General features: G+C 24.9%; 8 protein-coding genes across 8 annotated transcripts; 4 read left to right on the top strand and 4 right to left on the bottom strand.

Moving 5' to 3' along the window:
- Nucleotides 1-438: 438 nt before the first annotated feature.
- On the top strand, nt 439-1,901 carry ENU1_044480 (hypothetical protein; the record flags this gene model as incomplete). The annotated part of the gene is made up of 2 exons (XM_008857652.1): nt 439-867; nt 915-1,901. The coding sequence occupies 2 exons, from the start codon at nt 439-441 to the stop codon at nt 1,899-1,901; spliced, it is 1,416 nt and encodes a 471-aa protein (XP_008855874.1).
- Nucleotides 1,902-2,986: 1,085 nt separating this feature from the next.
- Nucleotides 2,987-4,375, bottom strand: ENU1_044470 (pyridine nucleotide transhydrogenase beta subunit, putative; the record flags this gene model as incomplete). Its single annotated transcript, XM_008857651.1, has 1 exon — nt 2,987-4,375. One exon carries the CDS (start codon nt 4,373-4,375, stop codon nt 2,987-2,989), a length of 1,389 nt encoding a protein of 462 aa, XP_008855873.1.
- Nucleotides 4,376-4,495: 120 nt separating this feature from the next.
- Nucleotides 4,496-4,699, bottom strand: ENU1_044460 (hypothetical protein; the record flags this gene model as incomplete). Its single annotated transcript, XM_008857650.1, has 1 exon — nt 4,496-4,699. The coding sequence occupies one exon, from the start codon at nt 4,697-4,699 to the stop codon at nt 4,496-4,498; it is 204 nt and encodes a 67-aa protein (XP_008855872.1).
- A 105-nt stretch (nt 4,700-4,804) lies between these two features.
- ENU1_044450 (hypothetical protein) lies at nt 4,805-5,125 on the bottom strand (the record flags this gene model as incomplete). The annotated part of the gene is made up of 1 exon (XM_008857649.1): nt 4,805-5,125. One exon carries the CDS (start codon nt 5,123-5,125, stop codon nt 4,805-4,807), a length of 321 nt encoding a protein of 106 aa, XP_008855871.1.
- A 116-nt stretch (nt 5,126-5,241) lies between these two features.
- Nucleotides 5,242-7,224, top strand: ENU1_044440 (heat shock protein70, hsp70A2, putative; the record flags this gene model as incomplete). Its single annotated transcript, XM_008857648.1, has 1 exon — nt 5,242-7,224. One exon carries the CDS (start codon nt 5,242-5,244, stop codon nt 7,222-7,224), a length of 1,983 nt encoding a protein of 660 aa, XP_008855870.1.
- A 103-nt stretch (nt 7,225-7,327) lies between these two features.
- ENU1_044430 (WD domain, G-beta repeat-containing protein) lies at nt 7,328-9,982 on the top strand (the record flags this gene model as incomplete). Its single annotated transcript, XM_008857647.1, has 1 exon — nt 7,328-9,982. One exon carries the CDS (start codon nt 7,328-7,330, stop codon nt 9,980-9,982), a length of 2,655 nt encoding a protein of 884 aa, XP_008855869.1.
- A 131-nt stretch (nt 9,983-10,113) lies between these two features.
- Nucleotides 10,114-12,048, top strand: ENU1_044420 (hypothetical protein; the record flags this gene model as incomplete). The annotated part of the gene is made up of 1 exon (XM_008857646.1): nt 10,114-12,048. One exon carries the CDS (start codon nt 10,114-10,116, stop codon nt 12,046-12,048), a length of 1,935 nt encoding a protein of 644 aa, XP_008855868.1.
- Nucleotides 12,049-12,127: 79 nt separating this feature from the next.
- On the bottom strand, nt 12,128-12,979 carry ENU1_044410 (hypothetical protein; the record flags this gene model as incomplete). The annotated part of the gene is made up of 1 exon (XM_008857645.1): nt 12,128-12,979. One exon carries the CDS (start codon nt 12,977-12,979, stop codon nt 12,128-12,130), a length of 852 nt encoding a protein of 283 aa, XP_008855867.1.
- Between the last annotated feature and the right edge of the window lie 88 nt (nt 12,980-13,067).

The following is a 13,067-nucleotide window of genomic DNA, read 5'->3' as shown; positions in this document are numbered from 1 at the left end:
TTTTTTTTATTTCTATTTATTTTTTTTATTTTTTTTATTTCTATTTATTTTTTTTTAATACATTTTTAATATCTTCAATTATTATAATATTTATTGTTATTTACTATAATTATAAAATTAATAGTAAAAATAAAAATAATGAATAATAACAAAAAATTATCTAAAAAAAAATATTCGATTGAATGAAAACAAAAAAAAGAGATGAATTTTTAGTCATGATTATCGCAAAAACCTAAAAAAAAAATAGAGAAGGGGTAGATGAGAAAATTTAAATCAAAATAAAAAAAGAATAAAAGGAATATAATTTATAAATAATAAATGAGATGATAAAAATTGAAGTTTTTAACTTTTTGTAAGAACAACAACGATTTGTCTCAAATAATAAAACAGAGATTTTTTTATCTTCTTTAGAAAAATCTTTAATCTTAAAAACATTAAATGAATGCTCCATCAATTGAACATATTCAAAAGTATTTCTCGAAATATTTTAAAAAAATGATCGAGGGTATTAAAGAAAAGAAAATACAATTAATTCAAGGAGATTTTACTAAAAGTTTTCAACCAACGTTTAGTTATACTATTCGTTCAAGTGATGAATTTGCAATGACAACATTTTCTACATATGCAGTTGTTAATAATAAAAAAGATGGTGATCCAGTTTGTGATAAAGCAGGAGTATTAAGATATAAAAATGCATTTATTTCATGTATTGCAGATGGTTGTGGATGGGGAGAAAAGTCTTCAAAAGCAGCTATTAGTGCTGTTTCAGGATGTTTAGATTATTTATCACTTTCAATTAAAATGGCAAAAACAACTACTGATATTGCACGGATATTAGTTGAATCATTTGCGCATGCACATTATAATGTTTGTCATTATCTATTTTTACATATAAATGAGTTAATCAAAAATAGATTATTAAAGAAAAACAATCCCCAATGCATATTGGTATTACTACATTATTAGTTACATGTACAATTTATGTAGAAAATAGTAAAAAAGGAATTAAACCTTTTACATTACTTCTTTCTGTTGGTGATTGTCGTGCATTTTATATTAAAATGAAATCAAAACAAGCTATTTCATTATGTGGAATTAATCGAACAAAAATTAAAGAAATTCAAAATTGTTCAGGTAGTCTTGGAGCAGCAAACGAGTACTTTCCAGATTTAAAAGGGTCAGTTCTTTTATTAATAAAAAGTGAAATAGGTGATAAAATTCTCACAGTAACAGATGGATTTTATGATAATATTTCTTGTATGTCAGAATTCGTTTTTCCTTTAATTGATAGATCAGCAACATTAGCTGATTTCTTGGAAAGTTTTTCTAAGTTATTAATTGATATAACAGAACCAATAAGAAAAGAAGTAGTTACAACAAGAAAACTTATTATTAGTAAAGGAAAATTAGATCATTCTACTTCAATTATTTATGATATTGTTAGTCAATATTCTTTAAATCCAATTAATACTTTCTATCCTTCTATTTTTGATTCATTAATTCCTAATAAAAAAAGAGTATCTAGTCTTCCTAAAGCATTAGAATTAAAAGGACCAAACCAAACAGATCTTACTGATTTATTATCACCTCCAAGTACTTGTTTCTCTTCTGTTTTACCTTTTCCTTTTTCTGTACCAATATCTTCTCCAACACCTTCTCCTTCAATTTGTTCACAAATTGTTAGACTTGATACTTCTCCTTCTAACGATTCTTTACTTAGAAAAAAATCACCTATTCCTTTTCTTGCTCCTACTGCATTTAAACGTCATTCAGTTAATCAATTACTCCATCAATCACATTTCGTTCAAACAAAAAATGTCGATGTTCATTCTTTTGCATCAACACCTGTTGAACATCCTTCATCTCCTTTCGCTCGTTTCTTCTTAGAAGAAGTCAATTGATCAATTGTATATTCTATTTCTTAATATTATTATTTACTATTATTTTATCGTTTCTATTTTTTCTTTTGATAATCTATAAATAGAAAACTATTATGTGCCTTTTTTACATTTTTCATATTAAATACTGCATCTTTTTTACACTTTTTAAAAAAATGAAAGCGTTTCATATTTAGTAATAAATCATCATATTTTGTATTTCGAAAATAAATATAACTTATCGAAAATGAAATAGTTATTTCCAAAAAAAATTATTTTAGATGACTCTAGTCACTCAAAAACTGTCATGACTTTATTGAACAAGATTTTAAATTAAAAATAGAGAAGTATTCGAATATTTTAATTAAAATTTTTGGTTTAAATTGTTTTAGTTACCATTTTTGGTAGTTCATTTAGAGTGAGAGACTCTAAATAATAAATCACTTATTAGTAATTACCCACTAATAAACTAAATGAAAAAAAGTATTGAACAAGAATATTTCTTTGGTAAAAGAAAATACGTATTAGTTACTTAACTGAAAATAAAATTTTTTCTTTTATTAAATACTTTTAATATTAAAATAACTTTTTATTATAACTGAAAAGAAGAAAATGAATTGCGTCAGACTAAAATAGCATATCTACTCTTATCATATAATTATTTTTATTCTTGACATTTTTTACTTGATTCGTTAAACTACTTATTTAAAATAAAAAAAATTAATTTTTTTTTGACTATTGTAACGTTAACATGAATACTAAATTCAGATAACAGTCATTTATCATTAAAAAAAATATCATCACATTACAAAAAATGAAAATTATATATTTAAAATGTTTTATTAATAAAAAGTTTGAATAATAACATTAACATTAATTCTCTCAACACACTTAATATTAAAAATAGTTTATTGTAATCTTATGAAAATGAATAACCTCAACATAAACATCAAAGGTATAAAAAAGAGTAATAACCATGAAATATACAAAGAAACAATGAACCCCAAATATAAAAATTTATGTTATACAAAACATATTATTATATTTATAAAATAAAAAATTAATAATAAAAAAAATTAATAACTTATAGTAATTGATTGATAAAAGTATTAATAGTTGTCATGTCGCAAATTGTTAATTAATGTTTCAAAACCTGTATATAATGGTGAATGGCACCAATAAACATTTTGTTCATTTTGTTCTACTAATTGAATTTCAGATAAAACAATAGAATTTAATGCCTTTGTTGTTTCAAATTTTTTCCAGTTAGCTTTTGAATAAGGTGTCATTCTACAATCACCACAAATTAAGACAAGATCAACATCAGAAAAATTATTATTTATTTCAAATGAACAAAAAGTAGTTGAGTCAATATGCCCAACAACCATAAGAATTTCTATAAATCCTCTCATTAATTCAATTGTTGGATGAATAGCAATTTTTACATTTTTATTTTTTTGTTTTAATAGTTCAACTAAATCATTTAATAAGATTTGAGATTGTGATTGAATTAATGAATGGCTTGGTATTATAACTATATTTTGTGCGTCTAAACACATTTCACTTACTTCTTTTAAGTCAATTTGTGGAATATCTATTTTACGTTTTAAAAAATCAACATCATTTGAGGTAAGTTTATTTGCAAAAATCATTGAAAGTAATGATATTTTCTTTGCTTGACATGAATCAAGTAAAGTAACTATAAAATACATTCCTACAATACTTCCACAAAATACTACTGTGTTGTTATTTCTTATTAATCCTACTGCAACAACAGTCCATCCACTCAATGACTGTAAAATACCCATCATTATAGAAAGATCTGATTGATCAACCATCATTGTAATAAATGAACATAATGCTATTAATAATGCAGTTGTCCAATATAATGCAAGTTTAGCAGTATTATCATTCACTAAAATAATAAATGAAGATAAAATAATAGATAAAATAAATGTAAAAACAACAAAGAAACTTCTTGAAGGTATTTTTAATTTATAATGAGGAAGTAATTTAAGAAGTTTAAAAATGACTACTGAATAACCTATTATTCCAGACACACTTGACCACATTCCTATACAAACTTCTACCATTAATAAATAAAATAACTGATCTTTTGGTCTTTGAGATGGATTAAAGTAAATTGGAGTTAAAAAATCACCTGTAATTAATACAAATGATGATATTGAACCAAATAATGATAATGTACAAATAAATAATGGAAATTGAAATACTTTAAATTTATATAATATTACTAATCCAATAACAATTCCTAAAACTATTGGTGAAATAAAGATAGCAATTAATTTAATATCTGAAATTGTTATTATTTGCCAAATTGATACTACAATAAATGATAATAACACTCCTGTTATTGCTAATACACATCCTCTAAAATATAATTTAGGTTTCTTTAAATAATACAATGAAATACATATTAAACAACAAGTAATAATAAATGACATATCAACATATGCAGGAAATGAAATAATGTCCATTAAATTGGTTTGATTTTATGTTTTTTTTTCTTTTTTTTTTTTATTTTAATTATTGTTTTATTGTTAATTATTTTACTATTTAAAATAAATTATTTAAATTCTTATAACAAAAATGTGTATTTATATCTTTACTGGATGAAATTGCATTGGAATTTGATCATCATCTTCTTCTAATTCATATTCTTCATTATTAATATCACTAAAAGCATCATTGCCATTTTCAATTTCTTCAATTTCATTGTCAACTGAATCAAGGAATGAATAAAAGTCTTGATTTCCAGAAATAAGTGTAATTGTTAAAAGGAATATAATAAAGTTGAACATAATATATTATTTATTTTAAGTTCTTTTTACTTTATGATGACAATTAATTTTTATTTATTTTTGTTTATGAAAATTAACTTTAAATCAATATTTTGAATAATTTAGTTAAAGATAACCAGCAGAAACAATTTTAATATCTTCATCTTCTTCCTCATCATCATCATCTTCTTCTTCCTCATCATCATCTTCGTCATCTTCTTCATAACCATCTTCATTAATTTCAAAATCCTCTTCATCAAATTCGTAGTCTTCATCTTCATCATCTTCTAATTCATCTTCATCATCTTCTTCCATATCATCGTCTTCAAGATCAAATTCATCATCTTCATAATCATCATCAAAATCAAAGTTAGTTTCTGTTTCAAAACTATCTTCAGCAAAAACAGTTAAGACCAAAGCAATTAATAAAAAGAAAAGAGAACGCATAAATATAAGAATAAATATATTAAGATTAGTTCTTCTTTTGACTTTTGTTAATATTATGTTATAAATACAATAATTCATTCTTCATAAAATTTAAAAAAACTAAATAATAATAAATAATGTTAATATTGTTATTAACCCTTTGTATTTGTTCTCTTGCACAAAATAGCGATGTTATTATTGGTATTGACCTTGGTACAACTTTTTCTGCTGTTGGTATTTATAGAGACAGTGGAGTAGAAATTATTGCCAATGATCAAGGTAATAGAATTACACCATCAGTTGTAGCATTTACTGATCATGAAATTCTTGTTGGAGAAGCAGCAAGAAATCAAATAACAGAAAACCCAAAGAACACTATATTTGAGATTAAGAGACTTATTGGAAGGACATATGATGACAAAGAAGTTCAACGAGATTTACATATCTTTCCATTTAATATTATTAATCAAGACAATAAACCATTCATTAAAGTTACTTTAAAAGGTGAAGAAAAAATTTATTCACCAGAAGAAATAAGTGCTATGATCATTCATAAAATGGCTAAAACTGCTTCAGATTATCTTGGAAAAGAAGTTAAAAAAGCTGTTATTACTGTCCCAGCTTATTTTAATGATGCACAAAGACAAGCAACAAAAGATGCAGGTACTATTGCTGGACTAGAAGTTTTAAGAATTGTTAATGAACCTACAGCAGCATCAATGGCATTTGGATTAAATAGTTTTAAAGGAGAGAAACAAATTTTAGTATTTGATCTTGGAGGAGGAACATTTGATGTGTCATTATTAAATATTGAAAATAATGTATTTGAAGTTATTGCAACATCAGGAGATACTCATTTAGGTGGAAGTGATTTTGATCAAAGAATTGCATTATTCTTAGTTGAAATTTGTAAAAGGAAATTTAAAAAAGATCCTTCTGATAATCCACGAGCAATGAGTAAATTAAGAAAAGAAGCTGAAAAAGCTAAAATTGCTTTAAGTAGCGAAGAACAAACAAAAATTGAAATTGAAGGGTTAATGGAAGGACTTGACTTCTCTTTTGTTTTAACAAGAGCTCGATTTAATGAATTAAATCTTGATTTATTTAAAAAAACACTTGGACCAGTTAGAATGGTTTTAAGTGATGCAAAATTAGATAAAAAAGATGTAGATGAAATTGTACTTGTTGGTGGATCTACTCGTATTCCAAAAGTTCAAGAATTATTACAAGAATTCTTTAATGGAAAAGAACCAAATAAAGATGTTAATCCAGATGAAGCTGTTGCATATGGAGCTGCTATTCAAGGAGCAGTTTTAAATAATAGTGAAGGAACAAATGATGTTGTATTAGTAGATGCTACCCCATTAACATTAGGTATTATGACAGCAGGAGGTGTTATGGCATCAATTATTCCAAGAGGAACACACGTGCCAACAAAGAAAAGTCAAATTTTTACTACCCATGCAGATAATCAAGAACAAGTTGAAATTCAAGTATTTGAAGGAGAAAGAAGTTTAACTAAAGACAATCATTTATTAGGGAAATTTATGTTAGAAGGAATTAAACGAGCACCAAGAGGAATTCCAAAGATTGAAGTTACTTTTGATGTAGATGTTAATGGAATTTTAAGAGTTTCTGCACAAGATAAAAAATCAGGAAAGAAAGAAGAAATTACTATTACATCAGAAAAAGGAAGACTAACTGAAGAACAAATTCAAAGAATGGTTAAAGAAGCTCAAGAACGATCAGGAGAAGATAACAAAGCAAAAAAAATGATTGAGTCAAGAAATGAATTAGAAAATTATGCATATAAAGTTAGAGATGAAGTAATTGATAAAGATAAATTAGCTGATAAATTACAAGAAGGTGATAAAAAGACTATTTTAGATGGAGTTGATGAAGTCCTCGATTTCTTAGAACGTGAAATGCATCCAAGTGTAGAAAAATGTGAAGAGATGTATAAAAAATTAGAACAAATTGTTCATCCAATTTTAAGAAGATATGGAGGAGTACATCATAGAGCTGATGAAAATTTTTATGAAGGAAAAGAAGAGAATGAAGAAGAAGATAATTTTGGAAGAGACAGAGATGAAGAAGAAGAAGAGAAAGATGAATTATAATTCAATTTCTTAATTTAAATGAAAAGTAGTTTTTGAACCAATAAGAATTAAGTAATACAACCCTATATATTAGGGTTAATATACTTCTAAAATTTATTATTCAATGACTGAGAATTTTGTTACACAATCTAATTTACTTAGATGTTTTAGAACATTAGGATTATTTGCTGGAAATCAACCAGCAGCATGTTGTAGTGTTGGGAAATTATTACATTTAATGGTCCCAGTAGAACATTCATTTATTTCATATGATATTACACATAAATTAGATTTTTTATATCGTTCACAAGAATTTAAAGAACGTGTTATGGCAGTTTATATGAGAAATTATCAAGCAATAGTAGTAACAAAACACTCAGTTTATTTTGAAGGAGAAGTTCAAACATTTAATGAAGTGAGTATTGAAGGAACAATTTCATCATCATTACTTTTTGGAGACCATTTAATTATTTCAACAGAAAGTAGGTTAGTCATAATTACAATTGATACACATGAAATTTATAAGAAAATACCACTTCCATGTGAATCACCAACAATATTTCATCCAAGAGAATACTTAAATAAAATTACATTAACATGTGAAAATCAATTATATTTAATGAATATTAATACTGAAAAACTTTTATTCACTTTTAAATTTCCAGAAAAAATTGTTGGAATTGCACAGTCTCCAGATGTTGATATTCATGCAATTGCTTTAGAGTCAGGTGAAATTCAAATTTTTAACTTAAAACAAAATAAAAAAATATGTTCACTTATAAATTCTCATCAACCTACTGCACTTAATTTTATTAGTGGATTACCAGATGATGATTTATTCTTAGTTGTTGGTTGTGTTAATGGGTTTATTAATATATTTTCAATTAAAACTGGTGTTATTGTTGGATCTTTATTCCATCATACTGCTCGTGTTCATACTCTTATTACTTTTCCAAATGAATTACATTTTTATTCAGTAGGAGATGATAATGCTATTAGACAATATGTTATTGATCCAAATAGTGGTAGTTTAATTCCTGCATTAATTAGAGAACGATGTGGTCATCCAATGAAACCAATTTATGTAAAGATTACAGGTAATAATGTAATTACAGGATCAGTTGATGGAAGTATTAGAAGTAGTTCTTTATTTAATCCAATGTTAACAAAAGAATTTTCACAAAAAGTTTCTATAAAAGCAAAAAGAATGGGAGTAGAGCAATCAACATTAAAGTTAAATCAAGTGAATTGTATTGATGTAAATGAAAGATATTATCTTTTAAGAGACACTGTTGTCACCACTCATAATGGAAAAAATTTAGCTGTTACATGGGATATTGTAAAAATGAGAATAGGAGATAATAAAATGAGGAGTTCTATTGTTGATAAAAGAAATCCTAATAAAAAATTTCAACACTCAAGTGCACCTGAACTTGAAGTTCAATTTAATGAAATATGTCATACAACATATTGTTGTTTTTCACATTGTGGAAATTTTGTTTGTATAGGAAATTCTCAAGGTTTAATTGATAAATTTAATGTTCAAAGTGGAGAACATAAATGTATATTTAATTGTCATAAAATGGAAATAACAGGATTAGCAGTTGATTCCAATAATAAGTATTTAATAAGTTCATCTATGGATGGTAAAGTATTATTATGGGATTTTGAAACAGGAGAATTGATTGATACTATTGTGAATATTTTAAGTGGAATTACTCATTTTTCATTTAATAAAAAGAATAATCTTTGTGCTGTTACAACTGCCTCTAATGAATTAATGATTCTTGATTTAACTACAAGAAAAATAATTCGTCAAACAGATATGAGAGGAATAGCATCAAATATTAAATTAAATACAAATGGTAATTTTGTATTTGTTTCATATACAAATGGATGTCTGACAGTTTATGATATTATTACAATGAAAATAGTTGATGTTGTAAGATTTAGTTCAGCAGTTATTTCTATGGACATAAGTGCAGATGGTAGATTTTTTGTATGTTATCTTTCTAAGTCATTTGAATTACAAGTTTATTATTTAAGAGATTACTTTTCAAATATACTTCTTGATGCTCCAAGTAAACCATATTATATTAAATTTTATAAAAGTGAATTATCTGATTCTACTAATATCAAGAATTATTGTTATGATGATATTAACGTTAAAATGGAAACTGAAACTCAAGAAATACGTGAAACAACTATTTTATTAGAAGCAACAGATAATCCTATTGCTAAATGGATTAATTTACCAGAATTAGACCGTCTTAGAAAAGAAATGCAAATTGAACAAACAAGATTAAACCCAGTTGAAATACCATTTTTTATTCCAATTAATCAACATTCTGATGCTATCTTTAAACCTTTAAAAGCAGATTCAAAACTATTATCAAATCAACCTTCATTAATGGAATCAACATTAATTTTACATTTAACAGAATCAAATGAAGCAATATTGACATATTTAATGAGTTTAAATTCATCTCGTATTGATTTAGAAATAAGAAATTTATCAAATAATGACTATCAACATCTTAATACTTTTCTTAAATTTTTAAATGATGAATTAAATACTTCTCGTAATTATGATTTTATTATTACAATTACTCAAGTTACTTTAAGGACTCATATTAGAGAAATGATGAAACATCTTTCTAAATATTATAATGAATTAACTAATTTAAAAGAAACAATTGAAAAGATGTGGGGACCAGTAGATGAATTATTTAATGAAGACTTTTCATTAGTAGCATTCTTGTCAGGTATCAAAATATGATTTCTTTGATTGAATTAAATTTTTATTTGAAAAATCCTTTTTTTTTTCTTTTTTTTAAGAATAAAAAATAAAAGAAAAAATAAAGGAAAAACTATAAATTCATTTAGATTTTAAATTGTAATTCTTATACAATGGTTAAACTTGAAGCAATTTATCTTATGAATGTTGCATTATATTTTGATACAACGAAAAACCTTAAATTATTTATGTGTATTTCTCATACTTGTAAAGAAGCAGTTGGAATGTTACATATTATTCCATATAAAATTTCTGATACTAAACCTACAAGAAGTTTTCTTGAAAGGTTGTCTAGATTTCTTCCACATTTACAAACTCTTAAATGTAATTTAACTATTCTTAATGAAATACCTATTCCTCAAAGTGTTGTTTATATTAGTGGAGTTTTATTAGTTAGTAGAGATAATGATTCTGTTATTCGATGGATGGGTATGTGTTCAGAATTATATATTACAACACATCATTACTCTAGAGTTGATTTAAGTGTTTGTAAAGCATTGAGAACATTACATATTTTAATTTCAAAAGAAAGTGTTGTATCATCTGTGTTTGATGGAGAAGAATTAGCACATCTTCCAGTATTACAAAAAATAGTTGTAGAATGTTTTGGAAGTAATTTAGAAGAAGTTGTTATTGAATTAGAGAAAAATAAAACACTTCAAAAAAAAGAAATCATATGTAAATTACATGAAATAGGAAATATTCATATTTCATTATTAAATAGATTAAATCAAATTGGAGTTGTTATTGGTATTTATTCAAATATGTTAGAAGAGATACCTGAATATGTTACATTATTACATCATTTTGGATATTTAACAATTACCAGTTCTGATGATACTTTTATTGAAAATCTTCATCATAAATATATTCGTCCTTTAAATCTTCATATTCTTTGTAATCAAAGTATTGAACATAATATCTATTCTGTTAATTGTACTTCAATTCATTCATTACTTATTAGTGGATTAAATTGTATAAATAAATTAATTATTCCAACTTCTCTTAATACTTTAAAGCTTCATCAATGTTCTTTACCTCCATTAAATTTTACTTACGTTTGTTTGGAAAATGTGACTATTGAATCATGTTCAATAGATTCATTAACATTACCAGTTACTGTTAGTTCATTAACTTGTATTCGTTCTATCATTCATACAATCCCAAATCTTCATAGACTAAATTTGCCTTTAACTAAATTAATTTCTGTTGCACATACATTATCTTATCCAATGCTTCCAACTAATATTAATGATGTTACTTTCTCAAGTGCTCCAATACTTTCATTTCCAAATATAACATCATGTTCTCTTCATAAATTTAAATTATTTCGATGTAATGAATTAAAAACATTAATTATTCCAACAACAATTACTATGTTAGCTATTTGTTCTTGTAAAATATTAACATTTATTGATACTAACTTAGCTCAATTAAAAAAATTAGAATTAACTGATAACCCAGTTCTTAAATCATTTAATTGTCCATCTACAATGAAATCTATTTTCGTTTCTCGCAATAAACTTTTAAATTTATCATTTGCTTCAACTCTTAGAAAGATTAAAGCTATTCAAACTTTTATTCCTCCAATTCAACTTAATGCTTTATCAAGACTTTCATTATCTGGTTGTAATGAATTACAATATAACCATTATACTAGTTTACAATATTTAACTATTACAAGTCAATTAACTCAAAATTTAAAATTTCCTTTATTACTACAAAACCTTTCTATAAATGATTGTCAATGTAATTCTATTGATATTAAAACTCTTTCACATCTGACTGCATTAACCTTATGGAAATGTCCAAAAATTAATGAATTAGAACTTCCTAATTTTATTCAAAAAGTTGATATTGCACGATGTGGTAAATTGATAATAAAAAGTAATGAACAATGTACATTAAAAGATTTGAAAATTGTTCAATGTGAAATACAACCTTTAATACTTCCAAAATCAATTTGTACTTTAACATATTCTCGATCAAATACAATAACAATTCTTAATAAATCAAATTTGCCTAATCTCATTGTAAAACCATTATAATTAGTAATTCAAAATATTTAATTAATTATTTTTTTATCTTTGTTTTTAGATACATATCCTCTCTCTTACTCTCCTTCATTCATTTATATGGATTGTATGAATATTGTTGATTTTGTTGTGGAATATAACTAGTAGATGAATTGAATGTAGAATAATAACTAGGGTATTGTGGAATCATAGGTTGTTGTTGTAATGGTGGTACATACATTGGGAGACGAACATTTAATAAAGAAATTAAAGTATCAGATAATTGCTGAGATCTAACAATTTTCATTATTTCACCATTAGAACGAGTATTTGAAAAAATTTTTTTTAGAAGTAACATATAAGCAATGCATTTAGCATCATACTTTCTGTCTGAAACTGCTATTGCTGAAAATTCATTTAATCTTACAAAACATTCATACCCTCCTTTAATTTCATTAAATCTAAGTTCTAATGATCTTCCTATTCGAGAACATATTCTTTCTATGGTTTGTTCAACTTCTTTTTCCTCTCTATTTGCCATTGGAAGATTTTCTCTTTTATTAAATTCTTCTCTTCTTCTTTCATCCAATCGAAATGGTTTTCTTTCTGTTTCTTTTGTTTTAGGTTTTACTAAAATAGAAAGTGATTCTGGCATTTTTGGACAAATCACTGTATCTCTCAATTTAGGTAATGGTTCTTCATTTAATCCCATTATTAAATCACTGTATTTTCTTGCATTAAAATTATCTATTATAACAAGTGTTTGTAGTGCAATAATATCATTAAAATTATTTTCTATTTTCTCATAATTAGTATTTATAACACTTGTTTGGTCAATTAAAACATTTACATTGAAACAATTATTTTCTACATTATACATGATTCTTATTTCAACTTGTTTCTTCTTTTCTTTACAAAATTCTGTTAAAAGATTAAATCCTCTCTTTTCATTTGTTGTTGTCATAAGTTTTTTGTTTTTATTTCTTTTTTAAGTTCTTTTCTTTATTTTATTATATTTTTTTCTTTTTTTTTCTTTAAAACTTTTAAATATG

The sequence above is a fragment of the Entamoeba nuttalli genome (genome assembly GCF_000257125.1).
Source record: "Entamoeba nuttalli P19 unplaced genomic scaffold asmbl_2843, whole genome shotgun sequence".
Classification (NCBI taxonomy): Eukaryota; Evosea; order Mastigamoebida; family Endamoebidae; genus Entamoeba; species Entamoeba nuttalli.
The sequence above is the reverse complement of the archived record's forward strand: the minus strand, read 5'-3'. Positions and strand labels throughout refer to the sequence as shown.